The 21,638-nt window shown below is 32.8% G+C and overlaps 1 protein-coding gene across 5 annotated transcripts in view; it reads right to left on the reverse strand.

The window, feature by feature from the left end:
* The window catches only part of LOC127709697 (probable E3 ubiquitin-protein ligase HERC4), a 428,281-nt gene that overhangs the window by 318,103 nt on the left and 88,540 nt on the right, over positions 1-21,638 (reverse strand). For all 5 annotated transcript variants that reach the window (XM_052215333.1, XM_052215334.1, XM_052215335.1 and 2 more), the window contains exon 8: positions 19,230-19,360. In XM_052215333.1, coding sequence (XP_052071293.1) covers positions 19,230-19,360 — 131 coding nt within the window. The remainder of the gene's footprint in view (positions 1-19,229; positions 19,361-21,638) is intronic.

A 21,638-nucleotide genomic window follows, 5' to 3' on the forward strand; every position in this document is an offset into this window, starting at 1 on the left:
ATTTAGTTTACCAAATAACACATACATTTGAGTTGAAGGTTAATTTTCCAAACTCCAAATTCAATATTGTTTTGTGCTTAGTATTTTTAAATACAAAATTTGTGAATCCCATATTTCAAACAGGGTACAAGTAACCTCAACATAATTTGGTTGACGAGGAGTACAAATGTAGCTCAGCTGCATTTCAGAATTTAAGACAGAAATTACTTGTCCCCAGTTTAGGAATTAGGGGCCAAAAAGGGGCCTAAATAAGCATTTTTCTAGTTTCCAGACAATAACTTGTGAAACGGTGTATGGATCTCTCTGTAATTATACCACAAGTTTCCATACCACAAAGGGATGGTTAGGATTTTCTTTGGGGGGTTATGGCTCAAACCGTTTAGGAATTAGGGGCAAAAAAGGGGGAAAAACAAGGGTTTCCTGGGTAAAGGACAATTACTTAAGACAATTTAAAAGCAGTGCAAGGGAGGTAATCCAAACACGTTTGGATTACCTCCCTTACACTGCTTTTAAATTATGTATAAAAAAATGTTGTATTGTCTTGAGATGATTACGTAGCTGTCAATCTATTTTAAGAAGTTACTATTAAGGAATATTAATTTTAGCCAATTAAAATTTGGTCAATATGCAACAGCATAGTGTATTGCACAAAAGCAAAAAATTGAATATAAATTCAAATCATATAACCAATTCTAAGTTTTTTGACTACAGTTATTCTGTGTCAGAAACCTATTATGTGTCAAATATTTAATTACCATCCAAATTCAGACCTGTATCAAGCGCAAATATTGTGTCCATTTTTGCCCCAACTGTTCAGGGTTGGACCTCTGCGGTCGTATCCAGCTGCGCTTGGCGAAGCAATTTATTTAAAGATGAATTACATTATGCATTTAAATGTCAATCATGGTTGATTTTCTGACATAATTACTCTGACATTTAATTTCAGGCTTCAAGTACATGTAAGAGGAAGTAGTGATTTGTTAACGTTGTAAAATGTTCTGAAATGTTCAACTTCACTTGGAAACTATTGGCAAAGTACTGACCTAATTTACATGAGAAGCCAAGATCATCTTTTCTTGCAATTGGGAACTATATGTAAAGTGTTGAAACTTAGGAACAACATTGGAATCCGAGATCAACAATACTTGGAACTACATGTATAATCAAAGTACTGTCAGAATCCATATGAGAACCCAAGATCAACTATACTTGGTGACTATATGCAATGTGTTGTCAGAATCCACTTTAGAAGCAAAGATCATTTATAATTTAGAACTATATGCTAAGTGCTGTCAAAATCCATATAAAAATCCAAGATCAAAAGGACCTACTTTACCTACATGTCCCAATGATGAATACAGAATATTGAGTCATTTAAAAAATTCGTAAGGGTTCCCCGGAACCCAGTGTCTCGACTACTTTTGCTGCTAGTCACAGGCTCAACAAAAATGGGGAAAAAATTATTAAAAATTTTCTTATAGATACTATCTTTTGATTGTAAAAAGCTTCTGTCCACGTTTGGTAAAAATCCAGAATGGTTTATGAATCTAATAAATGTTTTAAAAAACTTTAACTACAGACTGTATGTAATGTTAACTGGAAGATCTGATTTGATTTTTGGTGTTTTAACGCCACTTTTAAGCACCGCTTTTGGGCTATTTCGTGGCGGCCAGTTTTTATTGGTGGAGGAAGCCGGAGTGCCTGGAGAAAACCACCGACCTTCGATAGGAAAACTGACAATCCTAGTCAATTAAGATTGGAGTCAAGTGCACCCGCACGAGCGGGGTTCGAACTCACAACCTCAGTGTTGACTGGCTATAGTGATTACAGTAGTAACTACTTAGGCCACTCAGCCACTGAGGCCCCTTTAACTGGAAGAAAAACTAAGTCCATTTATAAGTAATACTGTGGATTCATTTATTTTCGTGGGTACCAATTTTCGTGGTTTGAGGAAAAATAGCATATTCGTGGATATTTAATTTCGTGGTTTTGGCAAAGTCTGCATACATTCCCTTAGAACATTTGTAATTCGTTGAACATTTAAATTCGTGGTTCTCCTATACCCACGAAATCCACGAAAATTGGTATCCAACGAATATTAATGAATCCACAGTATACAGAAAAACAGGAAATATATTTTTACAAAATTTCCTTCTAGATACTAGCTTTTGATCATAAACAAGCTTCTGTCCAAGTTTGGTACAAATCCAGGATAGTTTAAGAAAGTTATTAAAAGTTTAAAAACTTTAAACACAGAGTGAATGTAATGTTAACTGGCAGAAAAACTAAGTCTATTATAAGTAAAATACGGAAAAACAGGAAATATATTTTTACAAAATTTCCTTCTAGATACTAGCTTTTGATCATAAACAAGCTATCCAGGATAGTTTAAGAAAGTTATCAAAATTTTAAAAACTTTAACCACAGAGTGAATGTAATGTTAACTGGCAGAAAAACTAAGTCCATTTATAAGTAAAATACGGAAAAACAGGATTTTTTTTTTTACAAAATTTACTTCTGGATACTATCTTATGATCATAAACAAGCTTATGTCCAAGTTTGGTAGAAATCCAGGATAGTTTAAGAAAGTTATTAAAATTTCAAAAACTTTAACCACAGAGTGAATATTTGGAGACGCCGCTGCCGGCGCGGACAACAAGGGAATGTAGGATCGCTATGTCTCGCTTTTGCGACAAAAGTCGCAGGCTCGACAAAACACTGAAGAAGAATATTGATATAAAAATAGTGAAAATATGGAGCTGATCAGTTAATTGTACATGTACATGATGTATACATGTCAATAATTATATTGGAATTTACAATGTAAATTAATGTTTTATAAATTTGATCTCATAGACATTTGAGGAAAAAATGTTTCAAAAAATCAATCAAAATTCTTTTTTAACATGTTTAATAGATCTGTTTTAATTTATTTTTTGCTGCCTGTATTGAATTTTGCTGCAAATATGATTCATGACATGAAAACTGCAATATATGCAGTTGTCTTTAATACAAAATGAAGCTAATGAGATTTGTATATTTTGGAAATCATAATATCAAGTGGCAGTTGTGGTAAATGTGCATGCCTTTCCCTCATCTTTTACCTCACTACCCTCTTACCCAAATGGCCACTTGAATTATTTTACATCATTTGGCATTTGTTGTCCATCCATATGCTATTCAGTTGCTATTTCAAAAGTTATATTTTCTGGATAAAAGGAGAAATGGAATATAGTTCTGTTCAGTGAGACAGCAACCAAACAAAACAATCAAACAAATTTTATATTGTCTTGAAAAACTTGTGTCTCACTAAGGAAGCTACCATTTGATTTTTATGTGGGGCTAGGATGAAATTTGATAAAAAAAAAAAAAAGGCAGGACAGTGGTTTGGAATTAAAAAAAAAAGGCAGGATGAGCAACTTTGCAAAAAAAAAAGGCAGGATGACAATTTATGTAAAAAAAGGCAGGAACGAAAAGAGTGAAAAATAAAAAGCCAGGACAGAGATTACAACTAAAAAAAAAATGCAGGACAAAATTTTTCATCCTAGCCCCCCATAAAAATCAAATGGTAGCTCCCTAACTGACAACCTCATTACCTATTACAATTATTCAGATTACTAAAATAAGATAAATATTGTTTCGTAAAATTAGATATGCACACAAATTAATAGGGATTGCAACAAAGATTCTGAAAATGATACTTTTAAAAAAAATTGTGGCCTTATAAACATATAAGATTAAAATTGTAAATACTTCTAAATGGAAAAATGGAAAAATTCGGTCTGCAAAATTTTCATGATTTTATCTCATTTGAATTATGTTTGATCAATCAACTGAATGACATCAACAGTTGACTTTAACATTACTAGAATTGCAATTTTGTTACCCAAAACATCCATTAAAGATTGCTGGAGAAATATGGAACATTCATAAACAACACATCAACCCGTCTCATCATTCATGTATGTCTGCTGTCCTTGGTCTCATTTTCATGATTCAGTGACTGCTAAATTAGGATACTTGCATTAGATATATGGGTCCCATGCAAGTCTAAATGTCCTTCAGACATGCATGACATGGTTCACTTTATCTCAACCTCATTTCATGGATCAGTGATCAAGGTTAAAGTTACCCGATTAGGGTTGTTTTTCAGATACTGTTAGCAATAGGTCATTTGTCAATGTCAAGTTTTTGTGTTTTGGTCTGTTTTTCTAATACTAAAAGTAGTAGATAAACTATATTTGATGTATGCAATGATTGTAAGGAGTACATGTCTGTCTGGTAGTTATCATTTGTCATTTACCCCATTTTCATGGTTCATTGGTCAATGGTAAGTCCTCGTTCAAGATACTACATTGTGTAATCAATATGTCAACTACATGTATATTTGGTGTATGGAATGATGATTAGGTGTATATATAAAAATAAGAAGATGTGGTATGATTGCAAATGAGACAACTCTCCACAAGAGACCAAATGACACAGAAATTAACAACTAAGGTCACCATACAGACTTCAACAATGAGTAAAACCTATACCGCAAATTCAGATATAAAAGGCCTCAAAATGACAAATGTATCACAATTCAAACGAGAAAACTAACGACCTGATTTATGTACAAAATAATGAATGAAAAACAAATATGTCTGTCTCGCAAGGTTTATCTGAACTTAACCTCATTTTCATGGTTTTGTCTGTTTCTTGTATACTATATATGCTATAGTTAAACAATATTTGGTGTATGGAATGATTGTAAGGCTGGCTTGGTTTATCTGACCTTGGACTCATTTTCATGATCATTGATAATTATATAAGTTTTTCTGATACTTGTAGTAAAACTCTATCTTTAGGAATATCAACATAAAATCAATCATGAATGATGATAATACTAAAGCAGGTGAGACATTTCAGCTTGTGCACTCTTGTTAACACAAAAGAAATGTGCCGAAAACTGTGACTACCATACATGTAGATGTATCTAGGAATATGTGGTAACAACATACTTCTTGTTTGTATTGAAACAAGTCCTAATAGTTCACACCGTTTGCTTGTAAGCATTATATTTTTGAAGAAAACTTATTTCCATATTTGGTGTTGTAAAATTGATTTCACAAAACACAGCTATCATGGTTGAAATCAATATCGTTGTAACCCCAACAAATCTGTCTACTCGCCATTTTTAAATTTGGTACATTAGATTACAACTGAGATATTTAAGGTCTAAGGTGATCAACCCTCAAATAAAACTTTTCACATGAAATTAATAGTTTGTCTTTGGCAAACTTCATCAAAGTAAATTTTCATTTACAAAGGTCAGAGAGATGTGTGAAATATAAAAAATAGGAAGATGTGGTATAAGTGCCAATGAGACAACTCTCCACCAGAGACCAAATGACAAATAAGTTAACAACTATAGGTCGCCGTACGGCCTTCAACAATGACCAAAACCCATACCGCATAGTCAGCTATGATAAAAGTCCCAGAAATAACGTTCTTTTGTATATATTGCACAGAATAAAAGTTTAATTGGTGCTATCTGAATGTCCACTGGGACTATTGAGTATAATATTTACCAGAAGGTTCAATACCACAAAAGGAAGGTTGGGATTGATTTTGGGGGTTATGGCGCCAACAGTTTAGGAATTGGCAGCCAAAAACAAGCATTTTTTGTAGTTTCCGGACAATAACTTGTGTGTTAGTGTATAGATCTCTCAGAAATTGTACCACAAGGTTCCATATCAGAAAGGGAAGGCTGGGATTGAGTTTGGGGTTAATTTCCCCAACGGTTCAGGAATAAGGGGCCAAAAACAGCATTTTACAATTTTCCAGACAGTAACTTTTGTTTAAGTGTATGGATCTCTCTAAAATTGTACTACAAGGGTCCATACCATAAAGGGAAGGCTGGGGTTAATTTGGGGGTATTTACTCCAAGGGGGAGGGGATTTAAAAAGTTTAAGGAGAATTTTTTTTTCCCAATTTTTTTTGGGGGTTCATATTTTTTTTCTTCAAAATTTTTGAAATTTCAAATGATTGCACAGTATTGCGCAATAGCAAGAAATCTTCAATTGCACAGTATTGCACAATAGCAAGAAATCTTCAATTGCACAGTATTGCGCAATAGCAAGAAATCTTCAATTGCACAGTATTGCGCAATAGCAAGAAATCTTCAATTACACAGTATTGCGCAATAGTAAGAAATCTTCAATTCCAAAGTAATGGGCAATAGCACAGTAATGCGCAATAGCACAGTTTTGCACAATAGCACAGTATTGAGCAATAGCACAGTATTGAGAAATAGCAAGAAATTTTTTATTGCACTGTATTGGGCAATAGCAAGAAATCTTCAATTGCACAGTATTGCGCAATAGCAAGAAATCTTCAATTGCACAGTATTGTGCAATAGTATAGTATTGCACAACAACAAAGTATTGGGCAATAGCAAGAAATCTTCAATTGCACAGTATTGCACAATAGCACAGTATTGCGCAATAGCAAGAAATCTTCAATTGCACAGTATTGCGCAATAGCAAGAAATCTTCAATTATACAGTATTGCGCAATAGCATTTAATCTTCAATTGGCCAGTATTGCGCAATAGCAAGAAATCTTCAATTGCACAGTATTGCGCAATAGCAAGAAATCTTCAATTCAAAAATAAATACAAATCTTTTAACCAATTTCAATGGGATTAATTTAAAGTCTTTAATTTTTGGGAGTTCTAACCTTGTATTACTTTTTTGGATATTGGGCCCCATTTTTAAATTGGTCTACATTGAGGTCAAAAGGGTCCAAAATTAAACTTTGTTTGATTTCATCAAAAACTGAATTATTGCGGCTGTATGATATGCTGAATCTTATTGTGCATTTAGAGTTTTTATTTTGGGCCCTGTTTTCAAATTAGTCCATATTAAGGTTTGAACTAAAATTAAATTTTTGGTTTTTTTTTTATATGCTGAATCTAACCATGTTGTTCGATTTTGGATATCAGACCATTCTAGGTAAATTAAATGTCCCATTTCAAATTTTTAAGATCTTTGACCACATTTATTTTGTGTCAGAAACCTATATTATGTCAAAAATTTGATCACAATCAAAATTCAGACAGTATCAAGCTTGAATATTGTGTCCAAACTTGCCCCAACTGTTTAGAGTTAGACCTCTGCGGTAGTATCTGGCTGCGCTCAGCGAAGCATTTTATTTACCCTACGAGGCTGCGTATTTATACATCCAGCTGTATGAACACCCTGTCTAAGAAAGGGGTTATCTGTCGGATTAGGGAAGTCATATGTCTATACCCATGTTAACCCTACGAGTCCATCTCCTTTTTATCATCATAGACCGATAATTATGTTAATTTGCAGCAGGTGGGTCAAACCAGTGTTCACACATCATTAAGAAAATTGCCATTCATATTTTTTGCTGCAATAACATACTCCACTTTCATTTTTTGAAATCAAGAACTTTCCTTAATAGCTTCCCTTTTCAAAAACGCATTTCAACAAGTAAGACAGAAGTTAAGGTTTGCCTATATCACCGACTAATATATATAGCGTCCCTGTGTACTGGGCGGAGTTTTAAAATTCTAATCCCAACTTTCCCTGAACCAAGTAAGTAGTATACATTTTGTTTATATATAAAGCCTTAGCTGGTAGTGTTTGGAACTGCCAAGTAGACAGCGGGTGTCCGATGCTAAATCATGGTCAAACCAAAGATTTTGCGCTTCTCCGCAAAGCATGCGGCATTGAGGATAATAGCATAGATAAATATTTAAGGTCGGAATGATAGGTCCAGGTTACTATTGACCAATTTTCATCTATGATCAAAGGTGGAAAACAGCAATTTATTGAAGTGTCTGGGTTTTTTCTGTGTAAAACAAATAATTTAGTGAAATGTGTTGCTCAAGTTAAATTCCGGTAGTCTATTATAATAACACATTCTTATTCAATTATTAGCGTTTTTACTCTGATATTTTCTCTTTTTTTAATGCGAACTCGGTTGGCATATTGATAGATAAAACAGAAAATAGAAAATAACCAAATAACAAATAGCAAAACAAGTAAAAGGAAAATATCATAAATAGAAAACATTGGCTCCGAGGTCTTATGTTATAGGACTAGTCTAAGAGTTCCGGAAATCATGAAATTATGATACCAGAGAATTTGTTAGATATCCTCTTTACGCTAACAAATACAAAAAAAACCTTCCAGTAAGAGGACAGTGGTTGTTTCAAAGTGCTTTTTCGTGCCCATGATTTGATAAAGTATATAAATCTGTAAATTAAAATGTTAGATGTGACTGTCAAGTATTTAGTCTTTATTTGAAAATTGTTTGTTTTCAAAATTGTTTTTGGAAAATAAAAAATACTTAACTACATGTATTACCAAAATTTTGCAATGAGAAAATATTTCGCATACTCTGGAATAAAATCCTGACAATACTTGAAAATGAAGATATTTTAAAGTTGACAAATTTGTTCATTCTCGTATACACAAGATTTTAGAGAATTTAGATTGCTTTGCATTTTCTTTTATTTCAATATCTTTCTGCATGAGAAAATACTAAAAGATGAAAGATGCCGATTAAGTAGTTTTGAGTTAATCCGTACTTTATGCACAACCAAGCTCATTAATGTATGATTACGGTGAATTGTTTTTAAAACATTTTAAATATTTTTTCCTAAATGTATCACTATAATTATTTATTATCAAAGATAATCTTAAGTAAACACTTGTTGAAAAAGAATGTAATAAATCAATACAGTGGTCAGTGAAAGGAAATTTAATTACATGTGTATTGTCAGATGAACTCTTCAATCCATTCCAATCCCTGTGGTCATGTTTTGACATATGTGTATTTATATTTCGAGATAAATAATGCAATTTGAATGCTTTTGTTAACCTTGGGACCATAAATTTGGTTCGAGTCAACTGAAATTTCGACTCATCCAATTCCGACCCATCAGGAGTCGAAATACATATATGGGACAAAGTTCGAGACCATGGGAAAACTTCGACTCATCTAAAATTTTGAGTCAACAGAGTTCGAGACGAGAGTTAACTGTATGTTGTTTCTGGCACGGCAAAATTACTAATGGTTCTATACCTATAAGAAGACAACTGACATCTGCATCTACATGTTAGCTTACCTATTTGCAGATCTTGTCTTGCTGATCATTTTTGCTTTTAAAAGTTTCTATCTATCGTTTACAGTTTTTAAGATAATAGACAATAACAACAAAAAATGGTAATGAACACAGATATATGTCATGTATGTCCCGCCTTTTTGTTATTTTGACAATGCAAATGTTGAAATTAAAATAGCAATACTTTAACATGTAAGATATGCAAAATATTCAAAGCCAATAAACCATGACTGAAAGTACAGGGCCAAACAATCTCCATGGAAATGAAATGTGCCAATGCTAATTCAACTGCATACCAAATACATTGACTTATCATAAGTCATTCCCTTTATACAAACTTAAACACACACATTAACTTGTAAACTATGTAAACCTCTCAAAGTCAATAAACCATGATGAGGGGGTGGGGCCATATAATCTCCATGGAAATAAGACTTGCAAATGCCAATACATTTGCATACCAAATATCATTGACTTAACATTAGTGGTTCATCTTAAACTGATCTAATACAAACTTTAACATGTAAACTATGGAAAACATTCAAAGTCAATAGACCATGACTGAGGGGGCATGGCCAAATAATTTCCATGGAAATGAAATGTGCAAATATCATTTATCTACCACTAATGGTTCCCCTTTAACTGACCTAATCACAAACTAATATATGTAAACTAAGCAAAAGTTCAAAGTCAATAAACCATGACTGAGTGAGCAGGACCAAATAATCTCCATGAAAATGAGATATGCCAATGCTTATACAACTGCATACCAAATATCATTGACCTACTAATAGTGGTTCCCCATAAACTGACCTAATCACAAACTAATACATGTAAATTAAGCAAAATTTTCAAAGTCAATAGACCATTACTGAGGGGGCGGGCAAAATAATCTCCATGGAAATCAGATATGCCAATGCTAATACAACTGCATACCAAATATCATTGACCAACCACTAGTGTTTCACCATAGACTGACCTCAGAAACAGCATACCTATGTCTCCCTTTTTGACTCTTGTCAAAGCGAGACAAAAATTATCATTTCAGGGTGATAAATCCTGTAAGGAGTAAACTGATTATTTCCCCATTTTGACTTATTTGCCGATCTTGTCATCCTGATAATTTTTGCTATTCAAAGTTTTTATCTATCTTTAATAGTTTTCAAAATACAAATGTAATAGGCAAAATTTTTTAAAAAAATGGTAAAAAATGTCTTTAAAGGGCAATTACTTTAATAAGGAACCAACTGACTATTTCAGCCATGTTGACTTATTTGTAGATCTTGTCTTGCTGATCATTTTTGCAATATAAAGTTTATGTCTAACTGTTAGATTTTTTTTCCCCTCCAAAATAAACAAGAGGCTGTCAGAGTGAGAGCAAACCGGATTTTCCTGCAGAGGTGGAACCCTGAACAGTTGACAAAGTATGGACACTACATTTAAGCTTAAAACAACTCTGAATTTGGATTGTGATTGAATATTTGACACCGCATAGGTTTGTGACACAAAATGAATGTGGTTTAAGAACTGAAATACTTGAAATTGGACATTTAAATACCTATTATGGTCCAATATCAAAAATCTAAGTACATATTAGAATCAGCATATCAAAAAACCCCAAGAATTCAATTTTTTATGAAATCAGACAAAAGTTTAATTTAAGACTCTTTGGACCTCAATGTGGACCAATTTGATAAAGGAGCCCACAATCCAAAATCTCTCAATACATGGTTAGATATAGCATTTCAAAGAACCCCATAAATATTTTTTTTGTTGAATCAAACAAAGTTTAATTTTGGACCCTGATTTGGACCAACTTGAAAACTGGGCCCAAAAATCTAATATTTAAATACAGGTTTAGATTCAGCATTTGAAAGAACCCTATATATATTTAATTTATGTTGAAATGAAACACAGGTTAATTTTATCCATAATATTTTCTGTGCAAAGGGAAATAACTCAAACTGGATAAATAGTTCTCTAAAATAAGATATGATGCAATTTTTCAAATTATAATCAATAATATAATAACAACAACCGGTGTTGACTAAGTTCTCTAAAATTAAATATGATTTAACACTCAAACATTGCTAGAATCAGCATATCAAAGAACCAAAGAATTCAATTTTTGATGAAATTAATCAAAAGTGTAATTTAGGACCCTTTGGACCTCAATGTGGTATTATCTTATTAATAATGAAAAGAAATACAGGTTTTGATTAAGCATTTCAAAGAACCCTATATATATTCAATTTATGTTGAAATCAAACACAGTTTAATTTTGGACCCCAATTTGGACCAACTTGAAAACTGGGCCCAAAATCAGAAATCTAAATATATGTTTATTAATAGACAATATAAGCTTAGTTTTTAAAGGAGTTAACTTCATCAAAAATAAATATATATAGCATTCAGAAAATTAGTTTTTACAGAATAACAAACAAACTTGCCACAAAATTCTACAAACAATTTACCAAGGAAAAGAAGAAAAAAATCCTAAATTTTATTTATCATTAATACAATGTCATTTCAAAATCTATAAAACTTATCAGTAACAAGAAATAATTGTAACAGAATGCTGTTACGAAGTCTCCCAAACAAAGCTCCAATAATACGTCATTCCCATTGTCGCTTGACATTGGGCAATGTCCAGTACAAATTGGTTTATGATATGCATTAGTGACGCCTATGGATTGACCCTGTATGTCATTCAAATCTTCTTGAAATTACGAACAGGAATTTATATGGTTTAGGGGTGGAGATCTCAACCATTTACAAGTTCTCAAAAGGGGGGGTGATCCCCAGGGGACTCTCCCTTTATTTCATATGATTTGTTTTTTTGTCCTGTACAAGAATATATGGTTTAGGGGTAGGGATCTTGATCGTTTACAAGTTCTTAAACAGGAGGGGGTGGGGGTGACCCCAGGGGATTCGCCTTATATTTCATTTGATTTGTTTTATGGTCCCATACAAGAATATATATGGTTTCCGCATGGGGATCTTGACCATTTACAAGTTTTCAAAAAGAAGGGGGGGCGGGTTACCCCAGGGAATTTTCTCCTTAATTTCATTTGATTTGTTTTATTGTCCCATTCAAGAATATATATGGTTTAGGGGTGGAGATCTCGACCATTTACAAGTTATCAAAAAGAAGGGGGGTGGGGGTGACCCCCATGGACTTCCCCTATATTTCATTTGATCTGTGTTATTGTCCTGTACAAGAATATATATGGTTTAGGGGGTGGGGATCTTGACCGTTTACAAGTTCTCAAACAGGAGGGGGTGGGGGTGACCCCAGGGGACTCACCTTTTATTTCATTTTATTTGTTTTGTTGTCACATACAAGAATATGTATGGTTTCAGGGTTGGGATCTTGACCGTTTACAAGTTTTCAAAAAGTAGGGGGGTGGGGGTGAACCCGGGGACTCCCCAAATATTTCATTTGATTTGTTTTATTGTCCCATACAAGAATATATATGGTTTAGGGGTGGGGATCTCAACCGTTTACAAGATATCCTGATAAAAGCACATTCTCAAATTGAAAGGGGGTGGGGGTAAGAATATATATGGTTTAGGGAGACTTAAATATCTACAAAATGTCTAATAATGAACAGTAAATATCAAATACCATTTATACAGTCCTACTAGTAAATTTTTTATATATACAGTCCTACAGATCTTATCAGGAAACAAAAAATTTTCAAATAAATCTGTCACTCCAATGATATTATATGCTAAGATATAACCCAGATCTAATTAATAATTAATAATGTAATTAACTTCAAAATGTCTAATAATATAGCTTATAATCATTACCACTTAGGAAATAGATAATTTTCAAATAAATCTGTCACTCCCAATTTTTATTGTGAGATAAGACATTATGCTTAGTCATAAAAAAGATAACAAGAGTAAAATATTTTAAAATTCCACTTTTGGATATTAAAAATGGTGATAATTCACAAAGGAGATATACTAATATCTTGAAAATTGAACTAGACCTTCATTAAGTCCAAGGAAACAACATATTTAAATTTGAAAAAAATTTGTTAAAGCAATTCATGTTATTGTGCTGACACTGTTTGGCAGTTGCCTGTAGATCCGCCCAGCCGCCCGCCGTACATCACCATTTTAATAACCAATATTTCCTTCGAATATCTGGTGTTAAAAATTAAAAAACAAATTTTTACCATCCCCCCCATTTTTTTGGCAAAAAAAAAAATATGAAGAAATTTTCTTTTTAATTTCTGAAATCTGAAATGAGAAAAAATTGTCACCCTCCCACAATTTCTTTTTTACCCTCCCCCCCCTTTTTTTCAACTCCCCACCCTTTTTAAAAACAACCCCCCAAAAACAAAAACAAACAAAAAATTTCCCCCCCCCTTTTAAAAAAAAATAAATGTGGATAGTGTCCACGTGGACACAGATGATGCCCCCGCATGCATATCATATAGTTATAAAGGGACATAACTGAAGAACGGTAAAAGGGACGCTACCCAAATTTGAACTTGATCTGAGTTTTGTGGTAAAAAGCATTGTGTGTAAGTCTCATAACATTTGGTTGAGGCTAACTTAAGTAGAGAACAGAAACTAAAAATTCAGCAATTTTTCTATTTGTAAACACGCATAACTCTAGAACGGTTGTGTATAAGTTTTATAAATAATGGTTGAGACAAACTAAAGTTAGAGAACGGAAATGAAAAATTCAGCAATTTTTATGTTTATAAAGGGACATAACTCAAGAATGGTAAAAGTGTCGCCACCAATTTTCATACTTAATGGTAGCACTACAGTCAGAATTTTCTGACTCCAACCAACAGTCTTTAAAGATTAATTTCTCCCAAACTACTCAATGGATTTTTAAAGTCTTTATCTCATTTTAAAGCTGAAATGTTACTCTTTCTTAACCCATAGATAAATTTATTTTTGGTATGATTAATCTCAAAATATAGCTCATTAATTGCCAAAAAAGTGGTCTTCCAACTTGGATGGAAATGGCACATTCAGGTCAAATGGTAGTAAAAATTTGTTTTCATCCCTTTAATCAACCATATACAAGCTGCAAAACCGTGTCTCAGATTTTTTATATATGCCTCCAGTAAGAAGATATATTGATTTAACTGCTGGGTGCCAAACCTCATTTCACCTTTCATCTTTGGAGACATATAAATTCATTTAGAAACAAATTATCCAAAAACTGGGACACGGTATTGTAGAAAATACTCCCTTTAATCACATATATCAAAGTCAAGCCAAAGGGGGTACCCATAAAGTTTATATTTTCATTTTTTCCTAACAAATCTCATGAAAAATTGTTCTGAGAAATGACCTAAAAACGGAATTCCCCCCTTGGAACCCCTATAAATGTAACATAAATACAAATATTCCACTGGGAACACCCCAGGTGTGTTCTGACACCATTACTTTATCAATAGAACCACACACTTTGTCTCTTTGATGCTCTAATGCTGTAAATTTTGCATTATGTGTGGCACTGTGCAACATTAACTTGGCATTTGGCGGGAGTTTGACGTCACAGATTTGACCAATATCTGTGATGTAGTAATTAAATATAGACAAAGCTCCGCCTCTGACCAGACAGTCTAAGATAAGAGAATAACAGGATTGACCAGCTGCATATAATCAATATTTAACATCATTATTCTCACTATAAAGAATACTTTTCATTTGTATTTTAAAAAGAAATATACTATTAATGAAATTAGCTAGAACATTAAAATTGTGCATCAAAAGACATGTTCATAAAAAGATCCAAGACCATCCACTTCTTTAAAAAAAGACACTCCCACATGATTTTTGAGATTTATGGAATTGAAAAAGTTCACATAAACTTAAAATTGGTTAAAATGCCTAAAACTGTATTTAAATGTAGAAGACCAAATAGAAGAAAATTATACAGGCAGTCAGAGGCTTTCAAAGATACTTTCACACTCTTTTCCATATTTATTTTTCATTTTTTGTAGTTTTCTTCCCTTTAGATTTTTTCCTATTCATATCTTTTTCTTTTTCTCTGTTTATAAACATGTTATATAAATTACTTTTGTTGCAATACAATGAGATAAGACCATAATATTTATCTTGTGGTCAGGGATTAACAGCTGGACACTGGTATCAACAGATGATTGACATATTAGCCCCTCCCAAATGCCTATATATTTAGATTAATTACCATGTGCTTTTATTTACATAAGTTCATTATCAATTTACTCCCTGTTGTGATATGATAATGACTTTGGGATTTTTACAAACTGTGCAGAACAATACTTCATTCAAAATTATGTGATAAAAAAAATATCATCAAAAAATCATTGTTAGACTGTAGTGCTACCTTAATCTGTATTATGTAGTAATAAGCATTGTGTATAAGTTTCATAACATTTGGTTGAAGCAAACTAAAGTTAGAAAACGGAAACAAAAAATTTGTACTTGATCTTAGTTTTGTGGTAATGAATATTGTGTATAGGTTTCATAATGTTTCGTTGGGGCAAACTTAAGTTACAGAATGGAAGCTAAAAATTTTGCAATCTTTCGATTTAAAAAGGGGCATAACTCAATAATGGTTAAAGTGACACTACCCAAATTCAACTTGATCTGTGTTTTATCAGTGGAAGTCAAAATTAAACATTGCATTGTATAAAGCATTGATTGTAGTTGATTCAACTATAATCATGGACAAACGAAGATAACTATAATTTAAATAAAATGCTCCGCAGGGCGCAGCTTGATACGACCGCAGAGGTCGAACCCTGAACAGTTGGGGCAAGTATGGACACAACATTCAAGCTTGATACAGCTTTGCATTTGGATTGTGATTAAATATTTGACACAGCATAGGTTTCTGACACAGAATGAATGTGGTCTAAGAACTTAAAAATTTTAAATTGGACATTCACCTATTATGGTCCAATATCCAAAATATAAATACATGTTTAGATTCAGCATATCCAATTTGAAAACGGAACCAAAAATTAAGAATCTAAATACATGGTTAGATTTGGCATATCAAAGAACCCCAATAATTCAATTTCTGATGAAATCAAACAAAGTTTAATTTTGGACCCTTTGGACCTCAATGTGGACCAATTTAAAAACGGGGCCCAAAATCCAAAAACTAAATACACGGTTAGATTCAGCATATTAAAGAAACCCAAGAATTCAAGAATAAAACCCCATTAAAATTGGTCAAGAAATAAGCAATTTATACGAAGTATCTTCTTTTGCACAATACTGTGCAATTAAATATTTCTTGCTATTGCGCAATACTGTACAATTGACAATTTCTTGCTATTGCGCAATATTGTGCTATTGGATATTTTTTGCTATTGCGCAATACTGTGCAATTGAAGATTTCTTGCTATTGCGCAATACTGTGCAATTGAAGATTTCTTGCTATTGTGCAATACTGCGCAATTGAAAATTTCTTGCTATTGCACAATACTTATTATATAATAATTTACACATCCTGTTTGGTGTGTATCTCCTACCATATCATTATTATTTGCTTTTAAATATAAATCAGAAATAACCAACTTAAAATGGAAAATTTTAAAAGAAAAAAAAAAAGGAAAAAAAAAAAATCACCCCCCCCCCCCCCAAATTTTTTGAACCCCCTTATGATTCATCACCCCCAAACTCAATCCCAGCCTTCCCTTTGTGGAATGGTACCTTGCAGTAAAATTTCAGAGAGATCCATACACTTGAACACAAGTTATTGTCTGGAAACTAGAAAAATGCTTATTTTTGGCCCCTTTTTGGCCCCCAATTCCTAAACGTTTCGGCAATTACCCCCAAACTCAATTCCAGCTTTCCCTTTGTGATATGGAACCTTGTAGTACAATTTCAGAAAGATCCATACACTTACACACAAGTTATTGTTATGAAACTAGAAAAATGCTTGTTTTTTGCCCCTTTTTTGGCCCCTAATTCCTAAAATTTTGAGGCAATTACCCCCAAAATCAATCCCAGCATTCCTTTTGTGATATGGAAACTTGTGGTACAATGTCAGAGAGATCCATACACTAACACACAAATTATGTCTGGAAGTTACAAAAATGCTTATTTCTGGCCCCTTTTTGGCCCCTAATTCCTTTACTGTTGATACCATAACCCCCAAAATCAATCCCAACCTTCCTTTTGTGGTATTGAACCTTGTGGTAAAATTTCATAGAGATCTATTCACTTAAACTAAAGTTAGAGTGCGAAAACCAATGTGTCTTCGGACGACGCCGGACGACGCCAGACGACGACGACGACGACGCCAACGTCATACCAATATACAACCACAAAAATTTTTTTGCGGTCGTATAAAAATTACTTGATATTTCAAAGAAAATAAAAAATTTGCAATTTTTCCATTTATAAAGGGGCATAACTCTAGAAAGTTTAAAGTGAGGCCACCTTAAAATTCAAACTTGATCTGTGTTTTGTGTTAATGACCATTATGTATAAGTTTCATAACATTTGGTTGAGGCAAACTTAAGTTGGAGAACGAAAACTAAAAATTTTGCAATTTTTCCATTTATAAAGGGTCATAACTCTAGAACGGTTAAAGTGACGCCACCAAAAGTCAAACTTGATCTGTGTTTTGTGGTAATAAGCATTGTGTATAAGTTTCATAACATTTGGTTGAGGCAAACTCAAGTTAGAGAAGGGAAACCAATTTTCGGACGTACGTACGTACGTACAGACGGACAAGGGTAAAACTTAATGCCCCCACCGTTACGGCGGGGGCATAGAAAAAATTTCTATCCCCCTTTTTTATTTCTAAAATCTGAAATTAGAAAAAATTGTCCCCCTCCGACAATTTCTTTCCCCCCCCCCCCCCCTTTTTTTTCACCTCCCCCACCCTTTTTCCAAACAAAAAATTTTTTCACTCAAGATATGGTTATAATCTCAATTCAAATTTCCATTGGAGTTTGCAACCACAATTACCAATTTAAATACATCATAATAGTCTTAAAATAGAAAATGACCTACATAACCATGGCTAAAATCAATATTCCTTAATCATCATAAATTTAATAGTAACTTCTTAAAGTAAATTGACAGCTAATCACCTCAAGACAATACAACATTCTTTTATACATAATTTTGTTTGTGTTTGGATTACCTCCCTTACACTGCTTTTAAATTGTCTTAATTGTACATTAACCAGGAAACCCTTGTTTTTCCCCCTTTGTTGCCCCTAATTCCTAAACGGTTTGAGCCATAACCCCCCAAAGCCAATCCTAACCATCCCTTTGTGGTATAGAAACTTGTGTATAATTTCAGAGAGATCCATACACTTAAACACAAGTTATTGTCTGGAAACTAAATAGATGCTTATTTGGGCCTCTTTTTGGCCTCTAATTCCTAAACTGTTAGGACCATAACCCCCAAAATCAATCCCAACTTTCCTTTTGTAGTTATAAACCTTGTGTATAAATTTCATAGATTTCTATTTACTTACACTAAAGTTATTGTCCGGAAACCAAGTGTCTTCGGACGATGACGACGACGACAAGATACCAATATACGACCGCAAAAATATTTTGCGGTCGTATAAAAAGAAGCATTCAATTCTTATAATTACTTTTAAATTGCATGATAAAATCAGTAAATTACAAGTTAAATCAAGCTTGTTGTTTGTTTTTGTGGTAAATATTCCATAGTATTGTTGTAATGTTATCCTATAGAGCATGTGCAGTCAGGATGTTGTGTGTTATTGAGGCATTAAAACCTACTTTAAAATACTATGTGAGTGCTTTCTTTCAATTGAAGCGGTAGAATCATTATGAAACATCTATGTAATGTAATTATTTCATAATCAAAAGGAAATACAGAAATAAATTAGCTTGATATTAAGTATTTCAATTTTTATTTTATCTGCTGTTCTCCTGTTTGTTGTTAATACTTGGTAAACATATAATTACTTTTTTCACCTTTCTTCCACTCCTCCGTTATTTTCCCCAACCTCATTTCTCACTTCTCTTTCTCCAGGTTTTCAAATACCCTGTCTGACCTTCATTGGTAAAACCACAGCTATATTAAATTTCTATAGTAACAACTAAATTCTCCAAAAAACATACCTGCCACAAGCTATCTGTGTAACAACTGTCCCCATCATATCCATAATTCTTCGAGGAAGGATCTCGTTGTTTGTATTATTATGCCCTAACTGACCATGACTACCACAACCAAAGGTAAATACTCCTCCATCCTGTAACAAAGAAAGGTATGAACTGAATTAGTTTTACAGACTCCCCCAGTAGTTTCAGAGGAGAAGATTTTTGTAAAAAAAACGACGACGGACTACAATGGACAACGACAGACACCAAGTGTTGATAAAAGCTCACTTGGCCCTTTGGGCCATGTGAGCTAAAAAGGAGTGAATTCTGAATTTTCATAAAAAATATGTATGATCTTGCACCCCTTTTTTTTAAAAAAAAGAAATTTTTAATGGTACTTTTATATATAGTTCTCTAATTTTGAATTTTTTAATTTGAAAGAATTAATGAAATTCCTCTGCATTATTTTATACAGAGAACATTTAGATACTTATGAGTGTTGTTGTCTTTTGTGGCGACATATCAGAATTGATTGTTGGTATTTTATTCTTTCTTTAAAGGATAGCCATTTTAAAGAAGAAAACATAAAATTAGATGGAACAGAAACCGTTTTTGAAGTTTTATGATTCTATCGGAATCTTTTTGTAATAAATTTCCCCAAACTGAACTACAATAGTCTATATATGGTAGAATATATGCATTATAAAATAGTTGTCTTATGTGTATAGGCAAATATTCATTAAGTTTATACAAAAGTGATATTTTATATGAGATAATCTTACATATATGATCAACATGTTCTTCCCAGCTTAAATTTTCATCAATGTCAATTCCAAGTAATTTGAAAGAATGGACATTCTCAGTACAGGTTTAGTTGATGGTAATACATAATTCTGATAGTTTTTGTTTTGAACTCAATTCATTCATTGAAGACCCATTGGTGGCCTTCGGCTGTTGTCTGCTCTATGGTCGGGTTGTTGTCTCTTTGACACATTCCCCATTTCCATTCTCAATTTTACTTTCTTTTTTGTGCATAAATTTTCATACTGTTATTGTTACAACAGGATTGTACAGCATTTAAATCATTTTGCAATATGCTGTTAATTTTTTCAATTTTCTTATCATGAAAATGCAATGTTGAATCATCAGCATATAAATCCATGTTGGATTGTTTAACATGAAGTGGTAAATCATTGATATAAATTAATAAAATGCTTCGCTGGGCGCAGCTTGATACGACCGCAGAGGTCGAACCCTGAACAGTTGGGGCAAGTATGGACACAACATTCAAGCTTGATACAGCTCTGAATTTGGATTGTGGTTAAAGATTTGACACAGCATAGGTTTCTGACACAGAAAGAATGTGGTCTAAGAACTTGATTTTTTTTAATTTACCTATTATGGTCCAATGTCCAAAATCAAAATACATGGTTAGATTCAGCATATCAAAGAACCCCATATATTCAATTTTTGTTGAAATCAAACAAAGTTTAATTTTGGACCCCAACATGGACAAACTTGAAAACTGGGCCCATAATCAAAAATCTAAACACATGTTTAGATTCAGCATATCAAAGAACCCCAAGAATTCAATTTTTGTTAAAATCAAACTAAGTTTAATTATGGACACTTTGGACCTTAATGTAGACTAATTTAAAAAACAGGAACCAAAATTAAAAATCTAAATACACGGTTAAATTTGGCATGTCAAAGAACCCCAATAATTCAATTTTTGATGAAATCAAACAAAGTTTAATTTTGGACCCTTTTGACCTCAATATGAAACAATTTGATAGTGGGGTCCACAAATAAAAAATCTAAATACATGGTTAGATTCAGCATATCAAAGAACCCCATATATTCAATTTTTGTTGAAATCAAAAAAAGTTTACTTTTGGACCCCAACTTGGACCAACTTGAAAACTGGGCCCATAATCAAAAATCTAAACACATGTTTAGATTCAGCATATCAAAGAACCCCAAGAATTCAATTTTTGTTAAAATCAAACTAAGTTTAATTTTGGACCCTTTGGACCTTAATGTAGACCAATTTAAAAAACGGGACCCAAAATTAAAAATCTAAAAACACGGTTAGATTTGGCATATCAAAGAACCCCAATAATTCATTTTTTGATGAAATCAAACAAAGTTTAATTTTGGACCCTTTTGACCTCAATATGAACCAATTTGAAAGCGGGCCCACAAATAAAAAATCTAAATACATGGTTAGATTCAGCATATCAAAGAATCCCATATATTCAATTTTTGTTGAAATCAAACAAAGTTTAATTTTGGACCCTAACTTGGACCAACTTGAAAACTGGGCCCATAATCAAAAATCTAAACACATGTTTAGATTCAGCATATCAAAGAACCCCAAGAATTCAATTTTTGTTAAAATCAAACTAAGTTTAATTATGGACACTTTGG

The sequence above is a fragment of the Mytilus californianus genome, unplaced genomic scaffold, assembly GCF_021869535.1.
Source record: "Mytilus californianus isolate M0D057914Y unplaced genomic scaffold, xbMytCali1.0.p SCAF_7, whole genome shotgun sequence".
NCBI lineage: Eukaryota > Metazoa > Mollusca > Bivalvia > Mytilida > Mytilidae > Mytilus > Mytilus californianus.